Source organism: Manacus candei, unplaced genomic scaffold (assembly GCF_025592945.1).
Source record: "Manacus candei isolate 608988 ecotype Guabito, Panama unplaced genomic scaffold, ASM2559294v1 h1tg000033l, whole genome shotgun sequence".
Taxonomy (NCBI): domain Eukaryota; kingdom Metazoa; phylum Chordata; class Aves; order Passeriformes; family Pipridae; genus Manacus; species Manacus candei.
The window spans coordinates 9,769,815-9,791,766 of NW_026138081.1; the positions used below are offsets into that span (position 1 = coordinate 9,769,815).

Below are 21,952 nucleotides of genomic sequence, written 5' to 3' on the forward strand. Positions count from 1 at the left end.
ACAGTGTTGGTCAAAAGTATCTTCTATCTATGCTATAATTTCTTTCTTCTATTGTTTGTTTTCTGTATACTCACCTGCGGAAGAAAATTTGGACGAGGAGTAAGTCTGGGAGGAGGGATGAACTGCGGCACTTTTATGGGTTGAGGCGTAGCCTGAACCTGCTATAAGAACATAAGACAGTTCAGTAAGAGGAAGTTAGCTTTGAAGTTGTTCACCAAAATCAACGTCCTGAATGTATTTTCAGACCTGATGTCCTTGGTTTTCTACTCTATAAACAGGTTCTCATTAGGAATGTATTAAAGACAGAGCTAATCTTATGTTCTAGTTCCTACACACCTTGCTTCATAAACTGCAGGCATCTTTCCTTTTAGTTCAACTGTACCGTGCTTTGCAATCTACAACCATTTCATTTGAAGATAATAAAAACTCCTATTTGTTTTAATCATTAAAAATCGACTTTACAACAGACAGGAAATGGTAACAGACTTTATTCAGCTTTGTTCAGCTATATAAACCAGGGTCCTTTCACAGTGCATGGCAAACAAGAATAAGAGAGCATCTCATTCACATAGTAAAGATCTGGAAGTTACAATTCTTTTGGTAATATTAATGGGACTATGAGGGGCTCTAAATACACGACTTGACATTTTCAGTTGTAGGCCATTCTTTTGAAGCAATTAAGATATGATATTAAGGAATCCTAAATACTTCCCTGTCTAACTGAAATCAGCTGCATGGAGCTGCCACGTGATTAACCACTGAACAGCACGACAAGCTACCCTGAGTACCTGGGGAGATTCTCTGAAATTAATGTCCATGCTAGTTTACACCCATCTGTACTTCTGTCCACCCACATAAGATTACAATTTTCTTCAAAAAGGTCTTGTAATGATTAATTAATGCTTGAGAAAATATTCTGGTATTTCTGATGAAATTTGCTACAGAAACATAGATCATGAACTATTATTAAAACAGAATCACTTCCTCAAACCTAAGTGAGTTATTCAGCAAAGAAATGAAGCATAGACACAAAGGACAGATGAGAGTGGTGCAAGGGATGACATAGGAAAAGAAAAGAACAGTAGAAAAAACTCCACTCAAATAGTCTTCTCTATTCTGATCACAAACATATGCCTCATTAGGAAGCAAAATTACTTCCATTTTCATTATTAAACTGTATTTTTTAGTAAGGATAAATTGGATTTATGTTTAGTGAAGCCATAGCCCTTACTTCAGAAGTAAAATTTCCCTGTCATGATGCTACACAATGCCCGGTTTCCAGAGCAAGATTGACTCAAAAAAAATTAGGATATAAACCCAAACTGATCTGTCAGAAAGTCTGACATCTACTTTACCAAAGAGAAGAGTAGGAATTTTGCAGAACATAGCCACATAGATTAGATAAGGACAAAGCAATCACTGCTGCCCCATGAATAAAAATTACTAACAGGGCAAACTTTACACAGGTGATGATAGCACTGATTTAATTCTATAAGGTAAACCAGTATTCTCCCAAACAAAACTCTCCAACGTGGAGAGTAAATTTTTTTCTTGTAGGCTATCATTTTAACAATGTTAACTAGTGAAGACTCATAACGTCCCTACTGTCCTCCTTTCTGTGCAAAAACCTGACTGTTTATTTTTTTTCCGATAGTCCTCTTGTTAACCAAACCCACACATATCTGCAGGGCAAACACATGAAACGCTTACCAAAGTTACTGTGTTTTTTGTCACTATTTGGACTGCCTCAGCTCCTGGCCCAGTGACCTTATTTGTTGTCTGGAGGTTGACTGGTGCATTCTGCGCATCAGTGCTGAGGACTGCTTTCTGATTGTTGTTGATAGCAGTAACCATGGCAATGGTAGGTCTCTGACCCACAACAGAGGCAGGCATGGTCGCAGTTGCTGCTTTCAAGACGAGAGGTAGTGTCTTAGTGGTGATCATAGAAGCTGTAGTTACAGTTTTCTAAGGGAAACAGAAAATACACTGTAAGAGACAGAGACACTCCGTATCAGACAGGACGTGGGTTGGTTAGTCAGAAACAATAGACAGTGTGAGAAAGAAAAGGCAGCACTGAGCCTATCTACCTGCTGTTCTGACAAGGACATTATCTTATACCTCCGAAAACTGGATAGCAAGAAAGCATTCTCATTTGAGGCAAACCTGTTTGGTCTGGTTTAATCATCTGTAGCAATGCAGATTGATCAAAACAAATTCCTGAGAAAATTACAGTTAAGTGTTAGTGGCATATGCATTTTGGATCTTTTAGTTTCATATTACTTCCAAACATTCACTGTCAATATCAAACCTATAAGGTGGAAGTTTATGGAACATACAAGCAAATCAGCTTCTCATCGAGTAGAACTCTAATTTTCAAATGGAAACTTTAGTTACAGTGATCCTCATAATCAGAGGAAGAGAGGAAAAACATTCATAAGCTGGTTTCTTTAAAAACAAAAATATCTTTTTATTTTGGGCATTCCAATCTCAGTTTTAGCCATACATACGGTTATCTAGCACTGAACCTTCTTTTCTAAGAGTGTTGGTAGAGCTGTCCTGAAGTTGTAAGAGTTGTCTGTTAGTCTGTCCACCTGCAGGCAATTAAGCTTAACTTCTGTGGAACGGGCTAGTTTTAGAACATATATGTGACACCAAGACTGCTCTTGGCCTGTTTTAAAAAGAGTGGGTTTGAATCACGTTTATCTGAAATGCCTGAATACATTATGCCCATAAATTCCAAAGTTAAAACAACTATTATTTCATAATTTTGTTTTAAAATGTACTGTCTTCTAAGACGCTAAGGAAAACAGACATTATGAATCTCATTCAAAAAGCAACAAGGTGAGAGTCTCCATATAAAACCAGAACACAATGCGAACCGAAAACTCATGACAAGTGACACTCAACAGAATGGCAAGTGATCTTATTTCCTTTCTCTTTGGTGTAAAACTCCATTGGCACTGCATCTTCAAAACAGTTATTGGCATGATCAAATGCTCTTAGTACTAAGTAATCACCATTCTCTCCTGATGTCAGCTGGTGAAGGGACTTGAGCACAAGTCCTATGAGGAGAGGCTGAGGGAGCTGGGGCTGTTCAGCCTGGAGAAGAGGAGGCTCAGGGGAGACCTCATCACTCTCTACAACTCCCTGAAAGGAGGTTGTAGCCAGGTGGGGGTTGGTCTCTTTTCCCAGGCAACCACCAGCAAGACAAGACGGCGTGGTCTTAAGCTGTGCCAGGGGAAGGTTTAGGTTAGACATTAGGAAGAAATTCTTTACAGAGAGGGTAATCAGGCACTGGAATGGGCTGCCCAGGGAAGTGGTGGATTCTCCATCTCTGGAGGTTTTTAAGATAAGACTGGATGTGCCACTTAGTGCCATGGTCTAGTAACCATGGCGGTAGTGGATCAAGGGTTGGACTTGATGATCTCGGAGGTCCCTTCCAACCCAGCTGATTCTATGATTAGGCTCGACAGAGGAAACATTGGAAAACCAGGGATCAGGCAGTCTTATTCGTGTTCTGAACGTGCCTGATTTAGACTGCTTGATTTTAATCATACAAGACCATTCTCTTCTTTCTAATAAAACAATATATTTCCAGTTGGATTCCTCAGTATTTTCACCAATATTGTTTCCTTAAAAAAACCCACAGTTTACCTTCACACCTCTAATTTCATAATGCTTAAACTATATCCCGTAAATTATGCCCAAGTATGGAAAAAATCACTGTATAATGCAAAATTAAAGGATAATGTGTTTTATACATTTATTAAAAATCCAGACATAATTAATTTTTCCTTACTGCAACATGAACAACTCCCTTAACTTTTTATCTGAGATCTAAGGGCTTCTTATTGACCTCTGTTGCACCTTCTCCAAAGCAAGAGGCTCTATTCCTATAATGCAGTAACATTATTCAAGAATGAGATGTAACATGGCATCATTTTCAGAAGCATTACATTCAACCAGAAACATTTTAAAGAATGGTGTAATCAATCATGTGATACAAGACTGACTCTTTCAAGGGGTTCTATTAAATCTCTAAGTATAGTATAGTATAGTATATATACCTCAGAGTATAGTTCCAGTCAGAAGATCACAGAACTTGAATATCCCTGTTACTTTGCTGAGCATTAATTACCTCGGTTATTCTAAAAAGTAGTCAATGCATGAATTCCTACTGATGTGACATTCACAGTAAGCCTGCATTATTTCACATAATATTGCAATAATATGACCTCTTAGCAGGCTTGTTGCTTTATGAAAATTTTAAAAGCCCTTCTTACTGGACTATATTAAGTATATTGAAATGTCACTGTTAAGGTGGCATATATTGATTTCTAAATCTGATTACTTTGAAAATAATAATTGAAAGCATTCTCTTTGCTGATATAGCCCTGAAAAATGTGTTATCTACAAAAGTAGGCACCAAAAAACTCTCTAGAGAGACAAAATCTTTGACCTTTCTTTGCTGAAAGAGATTGAGAGGCAACAAGACAGAGGCACAACCTTAGATGCAAAATGTGTGCAGAAACTAGTGAGGGTACTTCAGAATTTTACCAATATAAATAAAAATATAAAAGTGTTAAGAATAAAAACTGGCTTATTTGTCCAAGTGACAGGACAACCTGCCTTTCAGTTTGTAATTACTTTCCAAGTACTACTGTACCAATGGTAGTCAGAAGGATGCAGCAGTTTTTGGACTGTTTCGCTAGAGGGCTCTTTAACTTAAATTTTACAACCCAGGAGATGACCTGGAAGTTAATGCATGAATGCAAAGTGTGGAATACAGAGAAACACATGAAACTGCATTTGCTGCCATGTTTCCTGACTGAAAAACAGAGATCAGTGATACAGCTAAGACTGATCTGTTGTTTGCCTAGAAATACTTCAGAACACGGTAATATTTACTTCTTTGTTGTGTTTTAGCTTTAGATATTGCTGTTGCTGATCAGAAATGCATTTACCTTAAGTTAAATTTGCCTCATTTCTTCAATATTCTTTTCTCAAAAATACAACTAGCTAAGCCTCACAAATACATTTTAGAGTGCATCCAAACCAACTTGCTGAGTTAAAGAGAGAACTAACAGTCCAACCATTTCTCCCTCCTCTGCTTTCAGGAAAAGGGAAAATGAGAATCCCAACCGGTGAAAGCTGTGGGTGTGATTCAATGCAATGTGCATAAAGTAAACTTCACGGGTGAATTCTGCCATCTGCCTATCCCAGTAAACATGAACTCCTAAGATTGCATCAACAGGAAAAGAAGATCTCAGATACACTTCCTTTTACAGAACACCTCCCTACAATTTCTAGCTATTTTATTAGCACATTTTTGGGATTTTAAATATTTGAACTGGAGAAACTTGAAAATTCCCTCTCAATGACAGCAGACCACCTTCTCTTTAGAGTTATGGGATTATGTCTCTCATCCTAGATTATACTGAAATTTACTTTACCTTCCCAATAAAGACACTACTTTCTAAAACTTAAACTATTCAATTAACAATTTACATTTTCAGACAAATCCTTGAAAATTCAGGTAATTATTATTTGATACGAGTTACATCTGTTTAAAAAGAAAAAAACAAGCAGAAAGAAGAGGGAACTGTTTTCTTACATTTTGTTCACAGATCCAGTGGGCATTCTGTTCATCTTTTAAAAATAAAGGATTTTAGTCATACGCCTCATACAGTGTGTACCTACTGGGTATGGTTAGACAATCATTCATACAACTGTGGAAAAGACAGGTTCATTTACTAAACTTTCACTTATTTAAGGAAGGTGATACTGCCACCCTTCTTTCTGTGAAGTTATGATTCAACTTCTTAACACAACATAATTCTTTTGACTCAGGAGGTTATTGCAGAAAAACCCCACAAGACCCATATCTGCATATGCATAGAAGAAGAAATTCATATTGGTACACTAACAAGTGTAAGTGAAAGTTTGTAGTTTTCTCTCCGCACTTTTCCCTTTTTTTTAATTTTCAGTGAACTTCACTGTTAGCAAGGAAAAGAATTATCAAGGCTTTTTACCTGTGATCCTATCACGTTTGGAGAGGGTGCAGTGGACTGCTGCTGCTGTTGATGGTGATGCTGCTGTAGCTGTTGTAGTGGTTGCGGCTGTGGTGTCTGTAGTTTGTTTTCTGACTGGGCCAATGGCTGTATTTGAAACTTACTGTCTGGCTGTTCCTGCTTCACTATCAAATTCTTTCGAAGCTGTTCCACCACTCTTTTCTACCAGATAAACAAAAACATAAACAGAAATGATGACAGTTATTTAGCTGCACATATTAGAGAAAATAATAGCACCTAAATATACATTTATTTAATGTAAATAAAGAACTGCTCAAAAGCTTAGTGGGATTTCTCTTTGTGGAATTTTGAATATTGGTGTTATCTAATAGGCACGGTGCAAAATAGGCCACAGAGGAGTACAGCAGCCCAGCAGGGTGACCTCGCTGTCCCTGCAGAAACCCACCCACCAAAATTCAGCCTATTCACAAACCACTGCAAAAGCTCATTAACCTATATTTACATGAGACATGTTAGCATTCAGATTCCAAATTTTCTGATTCCTTCAAACATGCACCACTCCTAAACAGTGACAATAATGTACTTTGGGTTGAAGCCTCACAGCTGACTTCAAGGCAATGGGCATACCATTTTGTACCAAAGTGAGTGGACAGACAGCCAGTTGGAGTGCAAAGTGGGAAACAGGAAGGGCATGGATGTGTGGTCATTCTGTTCAATAATATCGTCACCCGAAAAAGAATCAGAGAGGGCTACCTACATGGGAAGGAAATGGCCTAGATCTATTTCTCCCAGCTTAAAAGCTTCCTGTTACAATATAGCTTCCATTAAGGTTTGAAATTATTTTAAAAAGAAGTTTCTTCTCCTGGTAGCCATTGTGTATCTTTAGACAGTAACAAGATTTAGGAGCAGGCCAGGTGAGGTGACCTGCAGCCTCAGATACACGTTGCCACACGCATAATAAGGAATCACAATTTATATTCATATTTTACTTTAGTGTGGACAAGAGTGAAAACACCGTGAGGCTTTTTTTACCTTTTGCAGGCATAACCAAAAATGGACATTCTTTCCTACATTCCAACCACCCCAAGTTAGGACAGCTTTAAAAACATTTAGCTATATACCTAAGCCCTCTCGATCAAGAGCATATGCACACTGTAAAGCAAATACACAACAAAGTTGGCTTCAAAAGAGGACAATGAAGTCAAGAGATGTGATACAGGCTCAACTGAGAAAGCTCTAGTGGAAACAGAAATGGTTAGGAAACCTCTACCAGAGCCAGGTGCCAACAGTGGGTTGCCCCATGCAGTTGCACTTATATGGAAAGGAAAACTAAAAACAAACAAACAAACAAACAACCATTTTGATAATACCAAATGTTTTGATTTTGGTTTGTTTTGTTTAGAAGCATTATTATTAAGACATGGTACAAAACAGAGATGGAGATAAAAACATAAAAATCCAGCTTGTTGGGAGTATCGTAAATACAACTAACTGGAAAAATACTTTTCCTCAAATTTTATTTCCACAAAATGACAACATTCTGAGCTAACAAAGTATCTGTTCTGTGCATTGTTTGTGACATACTCTAGACTTACGGTCTCTTAGTTATGATGAGCTAAAACTGCATGATGCTTCAATCACTGAGGGTGTACCTTGGGCCCAGAAGAAGATAACAAAAGGGGTAGGTTCCCAAATCAACAGATTTGAGAACTGGAACTTTAAAAAGCCAAATAAAAAGCACAAGAAACAAAAACCCCACTGTTGTTTCATAAGGTTGAAGTGTGTGAGCTCACGATTGACCTTTTAGCAAAAGACTGAATTCAGCAACTCACAGGTACACAAGAAGGACTGCCTGCCTTCTCCAACACCCACAGCCCTGGCTGAGGATGCATGCTCAGCTCTGACAAGAGAAACACAGGTCCAACCTCACTGAAAATTGAGGGAGTTGGTAATGGACAGCAGCATGACAGAACTATCTTACACTGCATCCAGTGAAGTGCTAAAAGCTGTCAAAGCCTAAAAGCTGAAAATTGTTTGTTCCCTTCCAGAACAAGAAGAAAATAATAGGAGTGTAGGAAGCATTTTCCTAATTCAGATACTTTACATAGTTTTAAATGGCCTGTGTCTATCAGCTCATTCATATATGTAATAACTGAACAACCATTTAAAATTGCTTTCTGAAAAGATCAACCATGTTAACCTGCAAATCAAAGTGCCATGTCAGCAGACACAAGAGCTCAGAAAACATTTCCAGAGAGTAACCCTAGGGGAAGGAGTGGAGAAGGCATCAAAGTAGGAGAGGAAATAATGTAACATGCCTATAGAATACCTGCCAAAAAACGGACTGCAAATACACTGCACAGGAGGCTGAAGAATTACTATACCTGGCATGAACAGGAAGGGAGTTTTTGTCTTCCACAGCTGCCTGTATGAAATTCAGGGATAATGGTGCTCTTCTACTGATTCCCTCACTGGAGAAAATCAGGAGCAATAGTCCAAGAATGAATTTCCATCTTGTTCTTTACAACGGGAGGAACATTGGTAAAAGGATGAAAAAGAAAAAAAGGAAGAGGGAGAGGCAGGCTGGAGGACTCCTCTGCCATACTGCTACAGCAGGGCAAGAGCCATTGAGTTCAGGAGCAGGAGCAAGGTGTGTCACATTGCATTCACATGCCGCCTGTTCCACCCCTGGGCCCGAATCATGACCCGCAGAGCTGGGGAGACACAGGCCCGAAGCACAACTCTTACCAGTGCCCTGTGCAAAAACTGAGGCTCGGCATATTTGGCACAAGATGGATAACGTGGGTGGAAAAACACCATTGCTCTGGAAGTCTATGCTAGCCTGTTAAAGGCTGCTGAGAGCTGCCTGGCAGGAGCATATCCTGCCATCCATATCCATTATGCAGATATTAAATTGGAAGAAACATCTAATGCTTTTAAGATTCAGAGAGTAAAACTGAAGTTTGCACTGCATGCCAATTGCTTACGCAGTTTATTAAGCTGCTTCTACCAACTGCCAGTAAAAGTACTACACTGAGACTACAGAAATCATTTTACTACCTGCAAGACAGCTGGGATTCTCTGTAGTTATGAAGAGAGAGACTCCGACAACATATTCCAAAGTTATGTAGCTGAATTAGCAAAACCAGACGAGGCTCTCAGGGTTGCACCTACACAGAAACTCAGAGCAGATCTACTCCCATTTTCAGCACTGCCCTCTGCACTATCCTCTGCACAGCCTCAGTCCACGCCGTTGGTCTGACACCACACGGCTCCCTCGCAGCATCCTGCTGGAACCGCTGCTCTGCAGCCACACAAGAGCCCCAGCACATGTTTGTCTGCAGCAATGTCAGCAGAGCCTCATTTTGTAGGGAATTAAACAGCAGGGCACTATGAAAGAAACTCTTGTCTACTGTCAGACTTCATTAAGACTGTGTTTTAAAACTGTTCTTCAATTACTTGACTGTTCTTAATCACTTTTAAAGACAGTTTGTGCTGCAGGAAGTACAGTCTGTATGACTGAAGCTTGCCAAGGCTGATATAAAGTCCTAGCTACATGCCTTAGAGACTGAGTGTTAGCGAGATTGAGGTTATCTAAAAGAACCACAAAACTCTTAAGAAATTTAATCATTGCCATTTTTCCTTCTTGCTTTTATTTAGGAATATTTAATTCAATTCTTACTGACAACTTCAAAATTTTAAGTTGAGATTAACTCAATCATAAACACATCGTCATACACATAACATAACAGTTTTCTGCATATCAGAAAGCTCTAGTTCTCCTTATATTCCTAGAATAGTTTCTTTTTCTGCCATACTACGAAGGTATGCAAAGCATTTGTCTTCAAGTTTACTGAATCTTCCTCAAAACCAAATGCCAATCCTCTCTTTACATCCAAAACATGAAAGAATGAACAATCACATCCTTTCTTCCATACTGTATTCTACCCAAAAAAGGAACTGCTAGTCCTCTGCAACAGTTACTATCAGACTACTTCAAAATTCTTTTGTCTAACAGTGCCTTGTAAGCACAACACATCATCTCATAGCTCTTGCTGTCTTGACATCTTTATCACTAATCCCATCAAGAACCATTCACACCACTGAGTTTACAGAGCCCAAGACGTCTTATATGACCCTTTCTTAAAGGTAATAATTGCAATCAATATTGTGACATTTAGCGATACCACTTTCTCATTCATGCCATGGGCCAGATCCTAACACAGCATTAGAAGATTATTTTCGTTTGATTAAGCAGAAAATAGATCTTCTTGGTCATATATCTGTGTCAAAATATATCCCTGGGCTCATATAAAAACTATCATGAATATGTTGTTACAGGATAAGCAAAGTCCCTGGAGCAAACTTAAAAGTTAGTAAGGTTTAAAGTTTTTATCCTTATTAGCTAAGCATTATTTCCATTTTAATCAGTCAACTAAGAAATAAATAGTTCTCTGAGTACAGCTATTTTTAAAATACTAGATCCCTTCTTATATTTGGTGACACATTTTCCTCTTCATTCAGGAAACATGTTCAGAAAAAGTCTCCATATCTTAAGGACGGTCTGTTTTTAAACTTCAGAAATCTATACAAATTAAAATATATTCAAAAAAAGAGAAGCAGAGTACTAAACAGCCTTGCAATACATATATTTTAGATCACAAAACTGAGGCTGATGTGGTTTGAACTGCTCAACTGCCTGCTAGTAACCTGCTTTCCTGCTCTTCCAATTTCAGGAAGTCAGCTATTACAGATCCTCTGTTACCTGTGCCCTCCACTGACCAAGAAATGTTCTCTGGGATATAAAAACTGCCAACTGCTGCGAATGAAATGGTAAAAGGCAGTACTGATTTCAAATAACCTCCAATTTGGGAGTGGAGAGGATGGAAGGAATTTTACTGTTCTGCAATCTTCCTTTCCAGCCTCCCTCTCTCTTTGGCAGCCCCATTCCCTACCGCTACCCAAACCAAAAGATATCAAAACTTACATGGCAGAAAGGAGCTAAAAGATTTTGGAGATCCAGCACAACTAGACTTTAACCTGCAAAGAGGGTGCGTTTTCGGAATGCAATTTTGGAGTGGAAAGATTACAAGCAAGGAGAATAATTTTACGCTCATCTAATGCTTTAAGATGGTATCTAAATTTTAAAATAGTGAAATCCAATTATAGACATTGATGATGCAGAATCTACACCAGTAAGAATAAAAACCCTGTCATGCAAACCAGCTTGAATTAAATTCCATTGAAAGAATGATCAAAGGACTATAGAAATATTTACAGCTATTTCTGTGGTTATCCTGTATTTTTACAGAATTCTGCACCTCTGGCTGTGCTTTACTTACAGAAGATCTTTTTATCAACAAAAAAAATCCAAACCAACTAAACTAGAAATAATTTTATTTCAAGAAAATAGAGTGATACAATTTCCTACTTCTTAAAGGTGATCCAAGTGGCACCTATATTTTCCAGTCAGAAAAGGCTCTTCCAAGGCAGAGGTGCTTGTGTGCAGAATGGAAATGTAGCAGTGGGACTGGGAGACCACCTCCATCTCATACTTGAATGCCCTCCTGGACATGACTACTGAAATGCACACTGTTTATTGGTATAGTTTAAAAAATCTAACTTTTTTAAGCTTTCGGTAAATACACAGATATCTAACCCTACCCAGTCAATGGCTGGATTGCCAACACTCCAGTAACTGTCCCAAAGAGCATGTACTGCATTCAGTTCACAGAAAACACAGCTAAAAGCTGCACAAAGATAAGAAGATTTCTTATTATACGAATGAGCACTAGAGATGGACCAAGATAGTACAGTTAAATTTGGTATGCCCTAAATTCATGAGCTTGCTTTGCAGTCTTAATAACTTTAAAACAATTACTGACTATGGCATATGGTACCTTGTGTAAAACAGAATTCAAATAAATCTTACTTCCATAAAAATCTACTTTAATGTTATGTCAGATAAATATTGTTAGATAGCACTGGCAATGTGAAAAGTATTTGTCGTTAAAAATGTTGGTAGACTTGTTACATTTAATTATATTTAAAACTATTTAATATAATTACTACAGGTGTGATCCTGAAAGAAATACACAGTTCACACATACGTATTTTGAAACACATATGTATTTTGAAAATTATGTGGGATATTTCCTTTATGATAGAGAAACATCACTTGAAGTTGCTAAAAATCATTCAGAAGTGGATTATGCCAGTTCTGAAAACAATGTTCATTCCTTCATTCTTAACAGAGGAGAATACTTCTGCTTTTTTTTTAATTTTATTTAAAAATATAGCTAGGATTATAAATGATAATGGTCAAAAATAGCTGCTGTGCTATTCTGCTTTATACGACTTCTTGATTGTTGAATTTTCAGTACCATGTCTTTTACCATTTGCAACACCACAAGACCAATTAATTTTTGGAAGGGAATGCTGCACTGTGAAATGCCTTATGTATCACCGTCTTCTTGTTTTAGAATATTTACTTTTGCACAAAGAAGGGTGCAGAGACTGAACTAGTAGGAGCAGCACACATATAATGTTTTCCTGCAGCTTATGTATTAAATAACTGTGATATCTAGTTTCTTACCCTAGCACTTCTGCTAACGGAAAGAAACTTGAAAAAACAGCTATAATAATTAAACAATGAAGCAATTAATGAATGGGGAATTAAGTGTGTGACAACAGTCAAAACAGAACAGGAAAAGAGTTAAGTGCAGTACTTTGAATGCAATTAAGGAGGAATGGAAAGAAAGGAATGAAATTAATTTTTTATTTTTAAATTTGACAAGGTTTGACAAAGTTTGTCTTACTTTAGGTTTTTCTGCTTCATAGAAGTACTTTCAAGTACAAATACAAACTGGTAAAAGGATATGGGGTTCAGTTCAACATGAAAAGGCTTAAGAAACTAAAAAACCGAACTGCTGACTACACTGGAAAAGGTGCTCATTTTAATTATATCTTGCCCATCTTATTGTTCTACCCCTCTTTGTCTGTTTTGGGGGGGAGGGAAATCTCCTTAGGGAAAAATAAAAAAGTCATCCAGGTTGTGCAGAAATGAAACAAGGTTCTTTGTACTTCAACATAAAAAAAAGTTTATATGATCTCTGACTAAACCTACTTTACTAAAAGTGTGTAATATGGCCTTGTAAAATCTGCCATGGACTGAAGCTTGGGATATAAAATTTCAGAACAAAAAACATTATGGATTATTATTTCTATGTAGGAGAACACACAGGAACAATCACCCCCATGAAAAAGCCATTCACACCTACAGGCAGTAGCTAGTTACATAAGCTAAACACCTCTGCCAGGCTGGGCCTGCTGCTTCTCTTCTCCTACCTCTGATTTACCTAATAACATGGCATTCTTTAAACTGAATTTGTCTGCATTAAGCAAACAAAGTAGAGAAATTTAAAACAGTAAACTTACTTCATGTTTTAGAAACAAAAAACCTAAATAGAAGTGCACTTTCTAATCTGTTAACTCCTCATATTTTGAATAACCCCAGTAAAAAGGAGTCAAAAAGTAATTTTACAACATTCTACAGCACAGTATCAGTCCTTGACTAAACATTAATCAGCTTCAGCAGGGTTCTTGTTCATCCTACAGCTATTCTCATGACTGAATCACACCTCCTCTCCTCCTCATGAAAGGCAACACACACAGTTCATGCTCATGCACTTCATGCATGATCAGAAGTATCAAAGATGACTAGTTTTACTGAACCACAGAATGCAAATGTGTTCTTTTGTGAACAGAAAGACCTAAATGCTCAAACTATGTTGTACAAACCCCTATTGATAACTCTGATGTTGTTAGCAGCATCTCATATTTCATTTCCACAGTTGCTTTACAAATATCACAAACTGACACCAGCATTGTCCCTATGTCATCAACTAAATACTGTTTAGTGTCAGTTCAATTAAAACCTCTCATAAACAACATCACATCACAATTCATTGTTGATTTCCACTTCATAAGCAGAATAAGTTATTAGAGCAAAAAGTCATAGTTTCACCCCACTCAAATGAGATTTTCTCTTCTTCCTAGTCACTTAGTATATCAAATACAGACATTCTGTTCAGCTAAATATACCTGCTCTACTATTTTCTTTAGTTAACCAAGGACAATCAAAATAAAGAAAAATGCCTGCTTCCCAGAGAAGACAGCAAATGCAACAGTGGGGGGGTTTTAGTTTCTCTGAAAAATGTAAAATGATGACTCTGTGGCTGTAATTTGATGGTGGACAAATTGAATCTTGAAATAAGATGCAGATATGGTTAAATGTTGGAAAAGCCTAATATGAGAGGTAACAGCTAGCCATGGTTTGAAGCCTCTATGACAAGGTTATACAGCTTTGTAAAGGAAATGCATAATCTAAGTTTCAGAGCAGACTGTATAGTACATGTGAGGGGGAGAGGGATCTGGGACTTGGGAAGACTCTGCTCATATTTGTCCCCTACCAGGGACAGTGCAAGTGCCTGTTCCTAGCACACTCCTCCAGCACTGAAACTCCACTCTCATTCTTTAGAACATGTCCAGAGGCACAAACAACCAGATATAGTCATGATTGTTTTCTCATCTTCCCCTGAAATACAAGATACTGGCCACAGTTAGAAGCCAAACAAAGCGAGTTATCTTCTTTCTTTGATGCCTTTTATTGTATGCTTCTTTATATATTTAGATATTATTGATTTTAGACTTAGAATGGGGAAAAAATATCCCCAGGTCAGACTTGCTGGGATATTTTTTCCCATCCACTGCAATGCAGGATATGGACTACCTGCTAGGATTAGTTGAGCAAAATTCCCTTAATCAACCTGCTGACATTGCAAGGGCCTTCAGAATAACTGGCAGGCTAATACAACACCTGTTTTCTGGAAAACAAAGATGTGGAAGACAAAAACTTAGTATCCTGATAACCAAACTTTCCAATTCTCCTTGAAGTCAGAAGACATCACACAGGGTTACTGAGGTAAAATATGATGGCTTCTAACATGCAGGAAGTTAAACTGGTTAACCTCCTTGTCCTTTTTGGAATTGATGTGTGGCGTCTTCCCTCTGCTTCCTAGTAGCAGTTTCATAATTAAAGTTTATCAGCACTCTATTAGAAGAAAAAAAAATTTGCATCCTTGATAAAACACAAAAAACCATTTTAAGAACACGATAGTTTTCAACAGACATACATAGTACCTAACTTAATTCACGGGATCAGGCATTAGAATCCAATCTCAATTTATGTATGTAATCTCAATTTTTTTTTATTTCCTGGAATATAAATTCCAGTAACTGTTCTTACTTCTGCCAGAACTCCTCTCTATGAAATTTTAATTCCTTGGTATCAAAATGCCTCAGGATAGTGCCATCACTTCATCCTGCAAGGTAATGGTTATGTGAGATGCAGATATGAAGAAGTCACAAACAGAACAGAAAGATCGTTCTGGCTTCAATGAACACCTCACAGGAAAATGTACTTGAGACCTGCTATATAAGTATGGACAATATCCTGCATGAAAAAATAGTAGCAGTCTCTACTAATAGAGACTACACAACGGAACATAAACATTCGTATTCCTGTAAGTTCATACTACTTCTTTACAGCGTACTTGCTTGTTTGACAGTTATACTGTCATAATTTTAGTCTGTTAAACCTCTGCTCTAGGGTTTATAAAAGATCAGAGCACTTGTCACTCTCAGTGCAGGTACAGTGAGAAAGAGTGGTTGAGCAGTTCATTCTTTTTTCTAATTACACTCCATTAACCTTCCACATGAGAGCTCCCCTGTGCTTTCATACCAGCAGCACCAACTGGCTGCATTTGATAAGGCTCGGCAGCGTTTGCAAGGCCGGCACGGGGAACTGAAGGAACAGCTCAGCTGGGCAGACTTAGCAGAAGCTGGGCTGAGGCTCTGTTACTGAGCCACAGTCATACTCAGCTGAGTTATACAGAGATGGACACCAGCCTCACCCTACCCACTTCCCTCACAGCTCTACCCCTTGAACTTCAGAGATGCGTGATCTACCACAAAAAGCCAAATGCAGAACCAGGGAATTATTCACAATGTGGAACTGAACAGTTACCATGCTTTCACCTCACTGCAGAGACTTGCCAAAAGAAACGCATTTAGAGCATTAACGCATGCAGGGCAATAGAAAAGAAGTTGTTGTTGCATTATAATTAGATCATGTTAGTGTATGCAACCACAGTATAAAGAAGAGAAACTACTTTTGAAATTTAAATCTTTTTTAAATGCACTTTGAGTATCTGGGGTTGTTTGCTGTATGTTCTGAAGACCACACTGGTAACAAACAGCATTACATTTTATAACCCCCTCAACGGTGACCACATAAATGATAGGCTTTTCTAAAAGAGAGACTTCTTCGATTAATAATGTATTCTATGGGAGTTTTAAACTCAGTGCCAGGAAAGCTATTTTCCATGTGCATGAAGGTAGATTAGCATTTGTGTATACTGAGTAACAGTGTCAGCACATGCTCACACAGATAAAAGGGAAACAAATTTGGAAGGAGGGATTATAAACAATCTGAACAGAATTCAAATTATTGTAAAAAGAAATTAAACACTACAAAATCTGCACTTTCAGATGACATTTTCTACTATCCGTTGGAACTTTTAACTGTTTCAAATGACTTCACGACATAAAGCTGTATACAGAACTGGTCTGTATAAGTGAGTGATGGCAATACTCTTTTTGCTATTAGCTCCATTATCCTCTCCCATCCTTCTCCCCTTTTTTAATGTATTGTGATACTCGCATCTGCATGTAACTCCATAAATAAATACAACTTCTATGGTAAGTTTCCCGACCTTTAGCTACTATTTCAAAATGACCTGCTGTTTTCTAAGACTTGGTAACTTTGAAGTGTCTGAAAGAAACTGCTTCTACAGAGATTGGTTACAAGGCAAGTAATAAATCCAGCCCCATCCTTGTTCAGAATGGTTCATGAATTTTATTTCAGAGTTCTGGTGAATGTTGTCAAAGATCCCCTCCAGTACAAAGGAAACAAAGGTGGATCTTCTCTTATAACAGAAAGGTAAACACTGCTACTGAACCCACTTAAAGTGCCCTAAGGAGACTTGGTTTACAAGAGGGATCGTTAAAGACCTTCAGACTCACTTTCCACATCTAAGTAATTTTCTAATAGAATTTGGACCTCCTTTCTCAAATTTTCTTAAATTTAATCTAAAGATGCCAATTCAGTCTTGAATCCAATTTAACTTGTACCATATAAGCCTATAATATATTACATAAATTCAGAATTCATGGAAATAGCTGAACGCTGCTGGGGTTGCCTCAAGAAAGCTGAATAGTTAGAGGACAGTTAGTTCTTCCCTCTATGATACATTTGCTCAAAGTGCAAACACAAGTTCCTTTATAACAACAATTTTTTTAAAGAATAAGGAATGCTTTTGTTGGGATACATTTGATATCAACAAAATCCAAGATAAATTTTGTCAGATATAATTTCTCTACTAAAGATGATGTTCACTCTTAAATCTAATAAATTTGAAACAAACATGATTAGGACATTGAAGAAAATTATCTAAAGCATCCATATCTCTTGTTCTGTAAAAATTCATCTATAATGCTTCAATGCTGTAACGCAATGAAATCTTGTTTGAGCTAGGATTAAAATTTTTCAGGTCAGGATAGCACTGTGAAGGACTGCAGAACCACATTTCTGTGCCACACTTGGCTCCTACTTCTGTAAAAAAGAATTTTGAATTTATGTACACATGAATTGTACCTAATGCCTCTGTAATTTGCTCTCTCATCTTTTTTGGAGTACATACTAGAATCATGACTTAAAGCTTCAAAATTCCTGGCTGTAAACATCTCGTTTTGAAACTGCTTTCAGAATAAAGCATTACAGAGGTGCCTCCACTTTCTTGAGCCATCACTGGATTCCACCACTTGGAATACTGTTTTCTGACAAGTGGGCTATAGTCAACTGTGAAGAATGCAACATTGCAGCTCATGGAGACTTTTTTAACTAATAAATGCCTGATAAGTGTACCTCTTCAGAACTTTTTGGTAATGTTAGTTATTTTCCCAACATCTCTTAGAAAATATTTCAGAAGGAAATATTTTTTACGCTGTCTTTTACAGAAGACCTCTCAAAAATAATGCAAGTATCTTCCTTTTATATTATGTCAATCAGGAAGATTTCTCAAGGATTTATGGGGCCCATGAGGTGGGTGAACAGATCCCTTAACCTAACACATACAGAAATATGTAGTGTGGTGATGAACTCCCAGAACAGAATTGCTGAGGCTTTTTGTAGTGTTGTAATAATCCTTGAAGACTGAGAGATTGTTGATATCAAAAATAAGAATGTGAGAATCCCATTTCAAATGGTGGGAAAAGAGTCCTAGTGCAACTAGCTAAAACTCTCAGAATTTTGTTTTTCTGGGAGGCAAATTTTTGTTACTAGGATTTTGTTAAATCTTTTAAAGACAGACTGTAAATGCTAGAGATGTAAAATGAACTCTGAAGAAACCTTTGATGAATTTCTATAATTCTCCAAGGAGTTCTCTGTCAAAGTGAGGTAAGAAAGAGAAAATAAGTTCCCCTGTAATTCCTCTTTATGCAATACTAAATATACATCATAAGCATGGGTTTAGGGGAGATCAAGATTTCTTCTTTGCCTCTACAGGTCCATATTAGATTTGAAAGGGAAATTAACTTTATTTAAAAAAAATTAAACAAAAACATTAAACATATTTTCATCACATAATGAAGTGCAAGTTCTTTTTCACACCATATGTTTGACTTGCTACTTACTGCAGAGAACATGCAACATATTACTGGATGAACACATTTCATGCTACAAACTGGTCTGACTAGCTAAACCTGCACTAGGAGGAATCAGACAATCCTAGCGAAACTCAGAAGTATTATTTCATTGGCGTTCACTCAGCACTTCTTGCATGACAACTGAGTTGTGAATATGTTTGGAAGCATTAGCTCAGAACGCCTGGACTTCTAAATCTAGCATCACTGGGTCGCTCTCATGTTTTGCTAAAGACACCTATCACATCTGTCTCTGAGACTGTAAATCACAAAACACTAGTTTCCTCTCTATGGTTTCGCACCAATGGATTATTTTTTTTTTTCAAGGAAACACACATTGCACTGTTGAGAAAGGCTGAAAGACTACAGAAACCTAGCAACTGAAACACAGGTTGTTACAGCAAGACATCTTGTTTTGTGTCCTCAGGTCTGGTAACTTTACTCATACTGGGATCTCAAGCACTATTATTAACACAGAGAACTACCTTAAAGCTGCACTATCTTTGCAACAAGAGTCTAATAAAGTTTTACACACATAACACGTACCCTTTTAAATTCCTGACCATATAAATAAGCCCTCACATAACTCTCTTTATCAGATAACCTCCGCAAAATAAGAAGCCGAAGGGAGTTTCAGCATAGGGAGCAGGTTCTGCGGGCTCTGAGGTAGGGGGCCCATTAGACAAAAGGCGCAGCTGAGATAACTTTTTCGCTCATATTACCTCTGAATAAATCAAATTGATGCTGAAATGCAGGGGTGCCTTGGGGAAGCAAGCTTCAGGGTTTCTTTCTGTTTTCTAAAAAATACAACAGAGCACATATTCAAGAAAATAGGGCATATTTATTTGTTTGTTGGTAAAACTATCCTCTACTGTAATCCATCTGGAGTTGAGACAAGATGTAATCAGAGGAAAGAGGCTTTTAAAAGATCTATCAGGCACACACTTAAAACACTAAATACATGCAAGGGCATGTAAGTAACTAGTGATCTAACTTTACTCTAAAAAAAGAAACACCATGGCCAAAGGCTGAGAAAATGTCAACCAATTGTAACAAAAATGTCAGTGTGTGATAGGTGCTGCAGAAATTAAATGAACAAACAAAGCCCTAACCCAGTGTAAATATTTTAATGTGCAAACAGAAATACTTGATTTCACACTGTATAGCCACTATTCATTATGAGCCTTGTAGAATTTTCACGGCATTTGTTTGGAGAATCATATAAATATGTTCGCATCAAAACCACGCCAAACCCCAAACACGTTTGTCAATTTGCATAGGAAGACAGTCAAGCTGTCATTGATTGCAAGGAAGTTCAGAAGAAAACAAAAAATAAGCTCAAAAAAAAAAATCAGGAAACACAGAAAAGAGTCAGATGAAACAGGTTTGCAAAAGCAAAGAGCCTGAGAGAGTTCAAGAAGCGTTTGGATGATACTCTCGGGTACACAGGTGACTCTTGGGGATGGTCCTGTCCAGGGCTAAGAGTTGGACTCAATGATCCTTGTGGGTCCCTTCCAACTCAGCGTATTCTGTGATTCTGAGCACTCAGAGATAATGTAAAGCTGAACTGAAAAGTAGTGAAGTCAGACAAGCAAATATTAGTCCTTTCTCACTGGCAGGGAAGGCTTGCAGAAGACAGCATTGCATTTTATCAGACTGACTTGGAAAAAGGAGAGCACTTTGGTCAAACAGGCCCCTTTTAAAGCCCCTTCTCACTGACGTGTCAGGCCTACGCCCAGAGGGGTGCCTGAGGTGACACAAGTAGTAGTACAGGGAGTACTTTGAGATTTTTTTTTTCAGTGTATCAGAAATAACTATTTCATTGAAGAAAAAAGGTCCATATTTCATATACACATATGCAAGAACTGACTGGTAAACCTTGCTTGATTTAACTCTACAAATCCAGAATCTTAACTGTTTTTCTTCTTTTGTTTCCCCACTTATAGGTTGCATGATTAGCTTGTATGCTCTGCAGGCCAAAAACCTAGTCTGCAAAAATCTTTTGAAATATTTAACACATACTGGTACTATCTAAATAGTGATAATAATTCAGTGGCTTTTTCCTGCTCTGCAGTTCAAATGTATTTATTATGAGCTAGACAAATAATGGAGGACTGCAGCATTCTGCCTCCACATTTCTTGTCTTCCTCTTCCAATTTACCAGAGCAATGATGAAAGAGGAGTTTTTGCTCCAAGCCTTTAACACTTGCAGCACAGATTCTCAAACCACGTAGCCCTCCGAACTGGAGGATCCACCTTTTGCACAGGGGTAGGAACTGATTTCCTTAATCAATTTAGAGAAGACCAGAAGTCTGCCCAGTGACCCATATCGCTCAAGAAACTGCACCAGCAGCGTACAGTATACAGGCAGCTGCTTTTAGGCCAGCAACAGCATGCTCAGCATGAACAGACTGTACTAAGATTTTTCTCCCACACAAAAAACCAAAGTGTTCCTGTGCCCTCTTTGTGCTGACGGAGGCTGTCTCTCAGTTGATGAGCAAGTCGCTATTTAGAAAATTATTTCTCAACCTATTTTGGAAATCCATGATCACGTACAATTGGCAGTGTTGGTTAGTATTCAGCGGCGATTTCAAAGGTTCTTTGTCCAGGGGAGGAGACAGGCCCATTCACCAGCATGCCAGCAGAACTGCTGAGCACACAGCTGGAGCGCATGTGGGGGAAGGGAAGTGGTATATGATTTTACAATTATATCTGTTAAACACGTACAGATTTGAAGAACAGTCACTCGGTTTTTCTTCTACTTTGCAAGTGGAAAATTTCAACACATTTGCCAGAATTATTTGGCTGTTTTTTCTTGTAAGAGGATAGAGGATCAGTGCAGACAAACGTTAAACCACATGTACGTGCTACATAATTGGTTCTTTCAGCCCCTTGCAGCGCAAATGATTTGCAGTAACATGCTCCGACCTCCTTACTAGTTAGCAGCCCCCATCCAAGACAAATACATCAAGAAAAGATAGAAAGGAAAAATCTGTGGACAAGATAAACCACACAAGCTTGGCTTTTTCATGTTGCTCACATTTTTTCTATTACCCAGCTGCTAGATATTCAAGAGAAAACAGGGTGTACTATAACAA

The 21,952-nt window shown here is 37.9% G+C and overlaps 1 protein-coding gene across 8 annotated transcripts in view; it reads right to left on the reverse strand.

The window, feature by feature from the left end:
• PHF21A (PHD finger protein 21A) overlaps nt 1-21,952 on the reverse strand; it is a 127,817-nt gene that overhangs the window by 19,932 nt on the left and 85,933 nt on the right. For all 8 annotated transcript variants that reach the window (XM_051791638.1, XM_051791644.1, XM_051791641.1 and 5 more), the window contains 3 exons: nt 6,033-6,233; nt 1,711-1,965; nt 75-161 (listed from right to left, as the gene is read on the reverse strand). In XM_051791638.1, the coding sequence (XP_051647598.1) occupies nt 75-161; nt 1,711-1,965; nt 6,033-6,233 (543 nt within the window). The remainder of the gene's footprint in view (nt 1-74; nt 162-1,710; nt 1,966-6,032; nt 6,234-21,952) is intronic.